At 37.7% G+C, this 14,162-nt stretch overlaps 1 protein-coding gene across 1 annotated transcript in view; it reads right to left on the bottom strand.

The window, feature by feature from the left end:
• EIF3H (eukaryotic translation initiation factor 3 subunit H) overlaps positions 1–14,162 on the bottom strand; it is an 87,350-nt gene that overhangs the window by 14,013 nt on the left and 59,175 nt on the right. Inside the window, exons 3-4 of the mRNA XM_059865619.1 lie at positions 2,899–3,066; positions 1,315–1,414 (exon numbers count right to left, since the gene is read on the bottom strand). Of these exons, the coding sequence (XP_059721602.1) occupies positions 1,315–1,414; positions 2,899–3,066 (268 nt within the window). The remainder of the gene's footprint in view (positions 1–1,314; positions 1,415–2,898; positions 3,067–14,162) is intronic.

The following is a 14,162-nucleotide window of genomic DNA, read 5'->3' on the forward strand; positions in this document are numbered from 1 at the left end:
ACAACAGTTTTGTAAAAATTCTTGATTTTCATAGTTCCACAATTAACCAAGAGTCAAGTTTTGTTAAGAAAGCATTTGCATGGCAAAACCTCACGTTTACAAAGACTAGGAAAAGCTGCTCTAGGAAAAATTCTCAGAAGACAAGCAGCTGCCTTGCTTGTTAATAGATTACCTACACGAAAAAGCCTCCAGCAAGAGACTGTACTGACAGGATTAACTCTGCCCCTTCCAAAATATTTTACTGGTTTTCCTGCCATCAGCATTTCTTGAGCAGAACTAAACAGTTAGTTACCACATGATGCTAAAATACCTTTAAAATATCAAAACTACTACAATGAAGAACAATTTTCCCAATACCTAAATAAGTAAAATTTTTACTGACCAAAAAAGTAGATTCACAAAATATTGTATGTTTTGGAATAATTCAATTCTGTGGTGAATATTAAAACATAAATTTTTAGTGTGTATTTTTACAATATACACATAAAAAACTATTGCTGTTGCTTTAAATAAAGTGAATAAAGTAGACAGTAATACTTTTCATAAAATATGGATATAAAAGCATGATCTAGAAGTCTCTAAGGAAATAGAGCCTTAACTTCTTTATATTCATACTGGATTTTGGAACAAAAACTTTTGCTTTTTGCCTCCACCCCCCTTTTTTTTTTACCAATCATGGATTTGTTTGCTCATCATTACAGTTTAAGACACCAAGCAATGAAATTGATATGTTTTTCCTCAACGAAGTGATTTTAACAAATTGTTTGTGCTTTTGCTATTGAACACTATGCAGTTGGAGGCAAAAGATGCTAAGGCCTACATCTGTAACAAGAAGCTAATCTTTTGAAAGTAATTATCCTACTTTACTCCAGAAGATGGTGTCCACCTGGGGACTTAATTTAGAACAAATACACTGGGACAGCTATTCCAGAATACCTGTTCTATTTTAATTCTGGGGGAAAAAAAGAGCTTAAAGACAGATCAGCTATTTCCCTCCATCCATATTATTTTTTTCTCTGTTTTTGGCTCTGCTCCCATGTACAGCTATCTACCTCCACAGTCCTCAGAGCACACCCTCTGACTAGCCCCAAACCCAGTTCGGGTGCCCCCACTTCTGGAAATGCCCACCAGCCTTTCACACCTCCTCAGCCCACTGTGCCTCTGCACGGCTGTCACAGCCCACACAGGTCCGTTTTCCCCAGCATACACTGTTACATGACATTTTAAAATACAGCCTTCCATAATCCCAGGTACCGTTCTGCGTCCCAATAACTCAGCAAACCCTATGAGAAAACATTATTTGAAGTTACTTACGCTTCTGGAGAGAAGTCTTTTTCCTTGCAAACTTCCATCAGTTTGGGAGTCAGCCTATATGCCTTCAGTGACAAAGACCCTTGGGCAGTCTTAATGGGATCTATTATTAAAAATCAAAAGAAGCCTATTATTACCAAACCCAGACTGCCTTTTTCTTTTTAAATATCTGAATGACATAAACAGGAGGAAAATTACTAAGTAGTCCTAGTGGAAAAAAAATTAAGACAACAAACACAGAAAAGACACTATAGCAGACACAATCCTATTGCACTTCTAGGTAAAATACAACCAACAATATAAAGTGATGCCAAGTAGTAAACTTAGATTGGAGAACTTGGGGGGAATCTTGATCCATTCTACTCGTATTATTTCCCCATTAGAGGTCCAATTCACATTTCCTTTCTTTGTATTAATTATTCACAGAACTTATGTAAGAGTGACCTCATTTAAATAGAGATTCTTCCTTCCATTCTGCAGTATATTAAAATATTCATTAAACAACATTTTATATGAAAAAAGAGTTATTTTAGAGTAGCAATAAGCTAATTCAGATCAAGCTGCCATGCCACTTTGTGTTTGACAATGTAACTGGTATATACAAAGATTCGTTTTGCCTTGAATTTAGGCGGAAATTTTCTAAACAAACTGTTACATTCCTTGGACAAAGAAGCTTAACACTTGCAGCATGATAACAGCTGAAGCATGCCAACACAAGAATAAAAGCTGTGTTAACATTCATGTTGTCTGAAACTTAACACAGTAAAACTTTTAGCAATCGGTGATAAAATGAAAACCAAAATAGACTGAAACAAGTGGAAAATTCATCAAGGTCTGATGATGCAATGTTTCCAGCCAATATAAGTATACTTTAACAACTTGTTCTTTACTGTAATCCAATTGTTAACATACTGAAACAATTTTGGGGCAGCTCATAAGATTGATCGTATTCATTAGTATTTTTTCTGACAGATACTCAGGACGTTACATTTACTTCTCAGCTGGAAACTATATGCAAGTCTGCCAGATATGGCAAACTGTGAGTGTTTGGGGAGGGGGAGGCTATAAAGCTGTTAAATTGCCTACGGTTCTGATACAGCACAGAACATCTGGTCTGGAGAGCTTGAGGAAACACCATTAAATAGGCAGAAAAGAAAAAAATCTTTGTGCTAAGAAACAGTCCAGGTTTTGTATGCTTCTGTCAGAGGTATTAAAAAAACTTGGCAATTCGTGTGATGATTGGTCAGTCACGTACAGAGCCAGACACGCTAGCAAGCGGGGTTTGTTAGACATCTGGTCGGGTTCCACCAGCCCCTTCCACGAGGGAGGGGAGATGAAGGAATAAAATTGAAGCAGCTACTCCAGCATTCCAAAACGTACACATCAGGGCTCTGATAGCAAGAAAAATAAACAGAAAGAAGGAAACCCTGTCTAGACTTAGCTGCTGCTGAGGCTGCCGTAGACACAGGGTTGGTATTTACTCGAAAAGGCCTGCCAGGCTACTCTTACAGGCAAAAGACAGAATACAAAAATAGTAGTAATAATATTAAGAGGGGAAAAGAGTAATAAAGGAAACCTCATACTAACCGTAAATGAGAACTACAGACTCTTCAATTGCATGCTGGTAACTGAACTGGGAGTCCAGGAGGGCACGGGTGACAAAAGAGCCATAGTATGTGGACTGGTACCAGCCAACGTGAAGATGATCAATGTTTACGTGGCGTAGGCTTCGCATCATTTCCATCTGGTATTGGACTGGATTAAATAAAAGGCATGTTAAAAAAGTAAACTTACATAATCAGTACTATTTGAAGAGAAAGCTTGATATTAAATGAGTCAATTGTATTTAATTTTCATTTTTGCAACTGCCTGGAAATTTGTTTACTCGCTGGACTGTCTTCGTTAAAACCCAGAGTTTCCTCAGAGAACGAGAGTAAGACCAGCCTGAGTAAGCAGACTTTTTTCAGCTGCAGTTAATTGCAAAAGTGATCAACAAACTGTTACACGTCATTTACAGTGTGCATTACCTTCCGCATTCATAAAAAAAATATCTGATACTGGGTTTCACTAAGCAGTAACATTTTACCATTTAGTAACAAAGATTTATTGTGATTTAAGTTGCAATACTGTCTGGAATTAGGTAACTTTTGGAATGAAAAGAATTATTTAATGAATATATGAAATAGATTATAAACGGTGTCTTTCACAACATAAAACTACATTTTCAATATCAGAGCTTGAGGAACAGCTATAGCTGTTAGATAGTTTTGATTACATTTTATTTCCAATTTTCAACACTGTTTCTTCTTTTTAGGTGTATGTAAATGCAAAGGATGCATGAGTGTACATATTGTTTATAATACACATATATCTAAATACAGCAAGTTACCTTAAACAGTAGAGAACATATTTTTTGTAAGGCTTTTTACACCAACAACTGTAATGTTTCCTTGTGCCAACACAAAAATTCTATTTCTATTAAATGCTTCATTCAAACAATCACCTTCATGGAAGAGAGTTCTGTTCAGAACAGTTCTGTTCAGGAATATTTAACATAATCCCATCAAACAGAACAACACACTTTATCACTTATCAGACCTTTTAAACAGGCAGACTGCTGGTTAAATTTAAGGAAAGAGAAATCAGTGTGCTTATCAGATGAACCAACATTCGGAGCCAACTCACAGGAAATCAAATGCAACAACATGACACAATCCTTAAGTTTTGTCTGCAGCTGCAAAAATTACAAAGATAACACACACACACCCCATGTGTTCATTTTTTGGTAATTTTTTTCAAGACTTCTCCTTGTACCAATGCAAATATGACATTCATTATGAAAGAGAGAAACACAAATTAATTAGCTACAGAATGTGCTACATTTTCAGACCCCACTTCACATCCTTTCAAAAGGGGAAAAAAAATCCACACATTATTTAAAGACATGAGGAGACATTCTTCAAGACTGGACAAATATTTTTCCAACTTATCACTCACCTTTGCAGCACAAACTACATTCTGCAGTCTTCGTAAATTGCCTTTTCACTAAATTGCCATATCTGACTGACTGGTGCATTGAAGTAACCTACATACACTTACAGACTTCTATCAGTACATGCTGGTGATTGCATTCTATACCTATATTCTATTCTATATAGTATCTGAACAGGAGTTACTTGAAATCTGTGTTTCATCCAGGGCACCATGACAATACAGCATCCCAAAACTAATACAGGAAAACTATCTGGGCTCTGTTCTAACACAGCCAGTGAAGCAGAGACCTGCTCCATGTGGGTGCCTCTAAACCAAGGAAAATCTGGAGATGCCTCTACACTCTTCAGGGCAGGCTGCACAATTGATCAAACAGATATTTTCAAGTCAGAATGAAAACCTTTCCCTTTGTTAGACCTAAACAAGCTCATGGTGCTACTTCCAGAAACAGAGGCCAGGCTGAACAAAGCTACTTACCCAGAGCCCAATGCTTTTGCATCTCAGTGTTTAGCTCAAAAGCAAAGATCTAGTTTGTAAAAGAGGCTCAGCCCTTAAACTTTAGAAGTTTTTGTGGATTTTTTGGAGGTGAAGATGGTAAGTTTCTAAATTTTATAATTAAAACAAGACCTCCTCCAAAACAAACTAAAAGTCTCATCATGTAAGCATGATTTTTAATTGAAAAAGCATATCCAATTATTAAGTGTAGCTAGAATAAACTCTTTTGGTTAAAAGAAGCTTCTCAAAGGTATATCTATGTAGAAAGCAAGAATGACTTGTTTCTTATATGACTTGCTACAACATGCTAAAAAATAAAATTATATTTAGATCCTTTGTAGCCAAATGAAGTCATTAAGAGAAAAAACTAGAAAGGATTTTCAAAAACAGCTGAAACAGATAAAGGATTTAGTGATAATTAAATTAAATTTAATTAAATGTGGAGTTTTAGATAGCTGAGTTAGACTTCTTGCAGTGGCAATTCTCTTGTAATAGTAAAGGTGGTCATGTAATGATGGGGTAAAGATACTTAGACATAGATTCCTATGAAATCATGTGGCTGATACATCCAGATAATTTCCACCTTGAGAAGTGTAATATTCAAGAGCAGGAAAACATCCAGATCTTTTACAAACTTGAATAAAGGCATATCATGCTCTCAAAAGTGTTCCTCTGAGAGCTAACTGGTAACCAAGTTCCAGGAACAAGTTCTTTTCTTAAGCACAGTACATCCAGCTACATGTAAGAGATGCAACACGATGCAAGAGATACTATCCAGAAGAAAAAGGACTCACTGAAAACCATCCAGATTTCATGTTAGCAATTCCTCCTCTCATGACTGTTAGCAGTTAGATGATAATGAAGGCAATAGTGGAAAAAATGTCAAAGAACCAATAAAGCATCAATAGCTAACATCTTTGCCTTGGGAAAACAACTGCAGAAATTAAAACATGATGCAGTCCCCACCAGGGAGAAATGGAAACTCTTTTAACCAAACATATATATTTTATAACATGTATTAGTAGCTAGATAGCTCCAACAAGCTGCCAACTTGCACAAATGGATAACAGCCCCCAAGCTGCTTTTGTTGATACTGTTACCACTGTTTCTTTACATCGTTTGCCCAATCTACAGAACGTCATCTTTTTACCTAGAAGCTTAGCACAGACTGGGCAAGAGCTCCCTCTCTCCTTCTATTTATTACTCAATCTGCTAGCATTTGGGACAGTTGTGCACTTTTTCATGCCACAGTGCCTCCCAAGCCACTCTGGAAAGCTGACACTGAAAGAGCCACTTAGTCTAAGAGCACACAGAGCTGAGGTGAGCAAAGAAAAGGGCAGGGGAACAGCCAGACCAGGATGCTGCCGCCTTCTCCCTCACATTTAGATAGTGTACCTACATTTTAAAACAAACCAATTGTTTAGGGATGTCCTTATGATAAGGAAAGGTAACAGCCACGTCTGCACTTCAAAGCAGTGCTGCTTGCACTGAGAATGTGCAAACTCCGTCTCCTGAGCCTCCAACGCTATCCTGAGCACCTTTCTGAGATTCTTAGATTTTAAAATTTTTTTAAAGATTCTCACTTATTATTAAAAAACACCACCTTCTTTCCTCTAGAATGGCAATTTTTTGTTAATTTGCAAACAAATGGGTGGGAGGAGGGAATGAAGGAAGCTAGAAAGCATTACTATAACTTGTTTAAAGCAAACAAAGTGCAAAACTATACAATACAGGGTTTGAAAATGAGACTTGTGTGGATTTGTATTACCAAAATGCATTGACTGAAAAACCTTGACAGTAAACCCTATTACAGTAGTTTATGTGTTTCAATAAATACTGTAAAAGATTTTTTTAAAAATAATAGAATAACAAAGACATTTTCTTTTTCTAGAAAGTAATGCCAATAACAGAAACTTTATCTGGGCTTTAACATATAGGAGACATATACCCTACCTTACCAATAAAAAAAAACCCTCAAAAAAAACCAAACCAAACAAAAAAAAACCACAACCAAAAGAAAAATATACACAATATATCAGCTACAAGACAAAGAACTGAACCCTGATGTGATGGCCCATTCAACACGGACAATTCAGCCACGTTTTCTACACCTCAAAATATCTGGTCAGCGATTTCACTATTTGAAAACCTAATTCCAGAATAGGTCAAATCAGCTGAAGCATTTAAAAAAGGTCCATCATTATTCTAAAATGCAAACAAATCTAAAATCCTAGAGTTCAAAAACAACCAGCAAATGATGCAAGCTTACTTATTACTGAACTGTTTTTTTACCAAGAAAAATTCATTAGAATTCACCTCTCAGGGGATCACATATGCATGTTGCTGAAACTCAGTCCTTAAATAGTTATCTTTATCATCAGAGGAGATGCATTTCAGCCTGGCCACATTCACACTATCAGTAACTATTGTGACATGTGAAACCTATGTGATCAATAGTGGCCTAGAGGCAATATATTTAATGACACCTCACTGGCTCAAGGCCTTAATTTCCAAAAGATAACTCAAGTTGATACACCTTAAGAAATTTGATATAAAGAGCAGCAATCCACATGCCTCCTGAAAAGCCATGCCCCATTGAAATGGAAGGACTCTGTGCCAGTGTTAGGTGCCATAGACTGACTGGTTTTATGCTGCTCATCACCAAGCTTGCTGCAGTGGACTCTGTGCACAAGAAGTAACAACCAACTCTAAGCTACAAACCACTAACATCTGTGTAGCCTTCAGTCTGCCACTCACAATGCAGTGTTTGCCCCAAACTGCATTTCCCAAATTTGTACTTTTAAGTGTGCTCTAAGAGCAGAAGTTGCATGTGCCTTCAGGAGGGCAGGTCACTGGTTCAAGAACAAAGTGGACCTTCACTGCTCCCTCACCTTCTACAGCCTCCTCACAAAGACATTCTCAAGGAGAATAAATCTGAGGATGAGTATTGTTTCCTCAAAGAATGCTGAGCACCCAGAAGACAGATGAAGTAAAACTACCTAAAATTTACTCAAGATTAGGCATACTGTCCAAGGGACACAAAAGTCCATGAGAAGAGACAGCATCCAGTTTCTGTGCCAACACTTCTCTGAATTTAACTAGCAACATGAACATGGCACATTTTGGTTAATCTGGTCAAAATATACTGAAAAACAACCAAAATATTCCTTTTATAGCACCGCTATTAATGTGGATTGTATTTTTAATGCAATAATTTATCTGTTTTGAAGTGCTACCATGTGGTAGCATGCGTACTGAACAAGTGCTATACACTTCGCAGCACAAAAAAATGTGGGTTTTTCTATACATATTAACTTTGCCAAACCACATGTATGCTTCAGACAGTATCTTCAATGACTAAACCAAGTTAGCAGATGCTAGTTCAAGGAACCAGCGTATGCATTTGAAAAGAAGGAAAACTGATTTATTTAATTTAGCACAGAGAATTATGGAGACAACAGATTAATTCGTTTCCCTCCACACACACAATCTCAATTAATTGTCTAAAAAACTATGAATCACAATAACTGCATCTATTGATAACCATTCCAATTGTGAAGATAAAAAAAAAAAAGGAATGCCACAACCAACTTGTTATGATTAAAAAATACAACTAAAGAATGAGAAAAGAGAAAACAGAATTCAGAATTAATTCCAGGAAAGGCAATGTTTCATCTGAAAAAGCCTTTAGATACTGTTGAAATATATTTCTCTGTCCAAAGTGTGCACTACATATGCATACAAATATTTACAGATTTTTATCTATATCCAACCACCTCACACATACACACTTCTCCCAAGACAAATGCACAAGCTCAGTAACTCAACAATTCCCCTATTCACGGAGAAAAAAAATTAAAAGTAAATATTGCCTTCCTCAATAATATTAATTTCCTCCTCCGAAATATCAAGTCATGGTTACAAAACAGTGCTCTATTTTATGCACTTTTGCTATACAGGTCTGGAAGCACCTGACCTCGTCTAAACTTGGAAGCTAAGCAGACCAGGGTCTGTAGGTAGCTGGATGGGGGGGGGGGGGGGGGGGGGGAATCACATGAAAATAGGAAAAAGTCCAAGAGTCACAGTCGTAAGAGCACAAAACGAAAAGCACAAAAGTCAAAAGACTTAATTCAACCCCATTTTAATTGCTAAATTGAAGAATGAAAAAAAGGGTAGAACATATTTGGCCAAATAAATCACAGAATCACTATCACTAGGTTGTAAGAGACCTTCAAGATCACCAAGTCCAACCCAGCCCTAATACCTCAACTAAACCATGGCACTGAGGGCCACATCCAGTCTTTTTTCAGACACATCCAGGGATGGTGACTCCACCACCTTCATGGGCAGACCATTCCAGTACTTTATCACCCTTTCCGTAAAAAACTTTTTCCTAATAGCCAACCTATATTTCCCTTGGTGCAGCTTGAGACTGTGTCCTCTTGTTTTGTCAGTTGCTGCCTGGAGAAAGAGACCAACCCCCACCTGACCACAACCACCTTTCAGGAAGTTGTAGAGAGTGATAAGGTCACCTCTGAGTCTCCTTTTCTCCAGGCTAAACACCCCCAGCTCACTCAGTCATTCCTCAAAGGGCTTGTGTTCCAAGCCTCTCACCAGCCCTTTTTTTTTTTTTTTTTTTTTTTTAAGGAATTTTGTGTTCTAATGAATTAGCAACAGAGGAAGAAAACCTGAACATTCACAAATCTGCATTTCCTCTACACACTATGAGATAAATTGGCTACAAATCTACAAATCTTTCGGAATCCCCTCCATCTATGCCACCAACACTACTGCTCTAGGAAAAGCCAACCTCTCCTGAGTGAATGCTAATTACAGCAATTGAGACTTTCCTAGTACCTTCATGTTTTTCTAAAACAAAAAGGTCCTTGCTTTTATGAGAAAGAATGAGAGAAACAGAAGAGGAAAGACTCTTCAGTACCAATTCATTATGTACATTCAGTAAACTCATTCATTTTTAACCTCGATCACAACTGAATGTTAGTTTTATGACAGCACTGTGTGATATTAATTGTGCTCAACAGAATAAAGTACAGGACACCCAGAGGAGACATCACAATCAGTAGGTGAACAGTGAAAAGTAACAGAACATAATAAAAATAAAAACCAGTATTTAGAGTGCTTCTGTCGGGAGATACTTACCCAAGTGTAAGCATGTACCTCCAGACTCTTATTTATTACCAGTTTAGCCAGCAGCTGCCAGAGCACAGTCCCCACCAGAGCTGATGACCACAGCCCTGGTATTAGGGACAGGGAGAACTGTCCTGGGATCAAGGACACCCCAGCAGAGCCAGCAGTGACTGCCCATGACTACCTCGCTACTTTACAGAGGAGGCTCCAAGCCATAGGCCAGCACAAGGACAGCTGACAGCTCCTGATCACGTAGGGCAAGGTAGGAAAGGGCAGCTCTGCCACTGGTGGGAATAAAGGTTGAGGACAAGTTTTGAGAGCAAACAAGTAAAACAGGGAAATGGGGAGCACAGGGATGTGCGTGACAGGACAACGGGAAAGCAGAAAATGGAAGCAAACCACTTCCTGCACATGTGCTGGCACTCACCCAGGGTTTTCTGACAGCAGGTTTGGGACTCTGGTCTAAGCACACAGCCAGTGAATTAGGAGGCAATCAAAGCCATCAACCTAGTGTAGCATTTTATTAACACATGAGCAAACACTCAGATAAGCCTTTGGACAATCTAAATCTCACTGACCACACGATTCTCTACACAATTCAAGATAATGGAAACTTGTCCTGTTTTTAAATAAGTAAATCCAAGCCTCAATACGACTCTAAATACAATGGGTAGGACTGTCAAGGTAACCTGAGAAATTGTCATCTAATATATGCAACATTATTCCAAAGGATAAAAGCATTATAATACCATCTTTCAGAAATATTAAAACACTGAGTTTTCAAAAAGCACTTTTAATTTAGAAATCCACTAAAAACTAGCATCTTGAAAAAAGTTAAAATCAAGCAATATAATTCAACTATTTTGTTGGCAATGATTATCAATAAGAAATGGTCAAAAGAAAAAGCAACATATTTGAAGGCTTACTGCCATATCTTTTGAGTATTTTTTTCATATTTATCTAGAAAGATCCATCTTCACAGCATCTTACAAACACTTGCCAATTAATCCTCCATCTCCTCCTACAGGGCAGGTAAATATTATTCTTGTCCAAGCATCCATTTGGCTTACTACACTACTATTTCTACACTGATTGAAGACAAATTTGATATGAGATCAAAATCTTTATCCAGAGAAAAAGTTTCAGTCAGCCTACATTGTCATGACAGCAGTAAATTGTACTACTAAAAATGCCATCTGTTCAGCCTAAAGCTTGCTTTCCTCGTAAGAAGGCAGGAAGATGATATCTCATTTCCTAATAAACATCACATGCCTAATGAAAGCATCCACTGTTTTCTATTAGGAGTGTATTCCCATGAACTTCAGCACCTTGAAGCCTTTACTTACACCAATTTTGTCCAGTATAATTCTAGCTGCTAACATGCAAAGTAGGATTAAAGGAATGAAAAAGAATTAGCATGGTCAAAACACAACTCTGTGTTACAGTAACCTCGTATCTAACATCCTTTAAAAAAAAGTTTTTTAAAAGTTTCCTAAGATATCCTTAACTTTGTTTAACAGCTGTTGATTTTAGCTTGTTTACTCTAGTGAGGATACATTAACAGGTAAAAGCTCTTTCTTCACAAAATATCAACAGACTCTTTACAACATATCTACCTTAATGCTCAAAGTTACAAAGCAATTAAGCACACAATAACACAAAAATGTGTGGTGAAACTAATTCCTTTCCTACATAAATGTCAATCAGATTAATGTATTTTTATGAAATTTTATATTACATAAATACTCAAAAAGGTTATTCAATTACCTGGAAAAATTTGGAAATGTTTAAAGATTAATGAATTACACAGTCACTTTTACTTTAATATAACACAGATTTTCACATTCAACAATTTGAAAGCAGAACAGGAACAGACTGAAATGGAAACAACTCAAAAATCCCTGCATTTAGAAAATCAGTAATTTCATACAGCATGCATCACAAGAAAGTCAGTCTCATTTAGTTAATAACTTTTCAGTAAGTGAAGAAAAATTATGACTTCACATAAGGGGTTTTTGGGTCTTTCACATTCCTCAACTCCCCTGAAAACAGAAAAAAAACACTCTTCTTCTTTGTAAAGCTTCAAAGTTTGGGTATTTTCTACCAATCACTGTTTGCACTGCTGAAATTCAAAGGGCAGTGGGAAGTGGAGGGACATCTTCTACAGTTTATTTCAAGTCAAAACACCCATTTTGTGTCACCAGATACAATGAAGCAAGTGGTTTTCTGATGGCTTGGTATTAAATATGCACAAGTCTGCTTTCAAGAATTTCTCACATTGTTCTTAAGTTTCAAGCTCATAAAACCCAGTCTGAGCACTGAAGCACACACAGCCCCCATACAGCAATTTTCCTGAATTGTCTTTATAGCAATTCATTGCTACTGCTTATTTCTTCAGCTGAAAGTTACACCAGTTATTTTTCTGTGATCTCCATCAGCCCATCACGTAGGGATAACACTACTAAACACTTAGCAGAGAGAATCAGTGAAGTTAGAATTTCTGGCAAAACAAAAGAACACGGTAGCCACCCCCATAAACTCATCATTTGAGTCAAAATTACACAGGTATTTTATTAAAAAATAAAAAGATGATTGTATCTTCAGCATTGCCCTTACTGCTTCCACCAGGGCCTACTGTGCAGAGCCAAGACCTCCCCATGTACCAGGAAGGCCTGAAGCAGCCAGCATCTATTGCTCCTTTCAGGAGGGCAGAAGGACCCCACACAACCCCCAAAATTCAACTAGTTTTACAAAGTACCAGTTTTGTCTAGCCCAGGCGCTGATAACTTGCTGAGCAAACAGCTATGAAATGCCACATTAACTTTTCTCTTCAGTAAGAACAGCACTTCACTATTACTCCTCATTTAACACAGCAACTAGGAGCTTTGTCTAATACCTAGATGAACACAACGTCACAAGGACGCTTCAGCACGCCTCTTACAACATTCTTAGATGCCCACTTATATCTCCAAGTAACACATCCCATTGAGCAGTCCAGGACACAGCCTGAGACAGTCCATCTGATCAGCTTAGAGAGCAATGACTAAGCTGAAAGCTCTAACAAAGGGCAGCTTCACTCGGATCTCTGCTGTAGGACCATCTACAAGCGCTCCTCATGGCTGTCAGCCAGGTCTTCAAGCCATGAGGAACACTTTAATTCACAGGAGGTACAAGTAAGTCAGAATTTATGCCAAGCCCCACCCAGCAGACTGATGACAAAGTATCTCTTCACTACAAGATCCAGGGTCAGACATTTGCTTTGCCAATTTGCTTTTTACTTCCAGATAAAATGAGTCAAGTCCTTTTTCTTGCAATCCCTGCCACAACAGAAATCTTTGCCCTTGTTTAGCTTGCAGGCAGATTAGAGTGACAGGTTCCCTTCTGGTTTAGTTCCTGAGCTAATGATTGCCACTACACAACAGACACACATATTTAACACCACTTCTTATCACTAGGCAACTCTTCAAAAGAGAGGGAAAACTCAGCTTTTATTATCCAAACTCTAACACAAAAAATTCTTAACATGCAGTCTTACAAAAGCGTAAGTAAACAACCCGTCCACCTAAAGATTTCTCTAGATGAAGTGAAAGGTTTGCATTGCACATGTGGAGGCCGCGGATCCATACAGAGATGATGCCTAATGAGAGCCAGAAATGAGTATATCAGACAATTCCACTTTTTTGAGGGGCACACCTTACACTAGTATTTTATTGTAGCATGATGGCTACCAAGAGCTGTTTGCAATTTTCTTCAGGATAGTTTTAAGTGTGTGAAATAATATGAAGGAAACTGATTTCAGATGGGTTCCAAAGTAGAAGACACTGATCAACATTTTCTACGGAGCTTGAGGAAAAATATTCCATTTTGGAGGAAGAATAAGACTACCAGTTCAAACCTTGTGAAAGCATTTGCCCAAAAGACTCTTAAATTTCTGCAATTAGATCACAAGACATTTTTTGTTTTTTTGTTAAGTCTTCCCTGCCAACCAACAGTCACAGCACAGTTATTTTGGAAGCTGTTGGCTGCACCAATAAACAACAGATTAAATCAAATTCTCATAGAGGTAGTCCCTTCCGGCATGTGAAAATCAGCCTCCTTTGTTCCCTAAATATTACATATAATATTGTGTGCATTTCAACATGACAGGTGATAGCATTAGAAGGACACTGGAGATGCAAGAAGTTATACGGTGGCCACATATGCTAGCAGGCAGCAAG

This window comes from Haemorhous mexicanus, chromosome 1 (genome assembly GCF_027477595.1).
Source record: "Haemorhous mexicanus isolate bHaeMex1 chromosome 1, bHaeMex1.pri, whole genome shotgun sequence".
NCBI lineage: Eukaryota > Metazoa > Chordata > Aves > Passeriformes > Fringillidae > Haemorhous > Haemorhous mexicanus.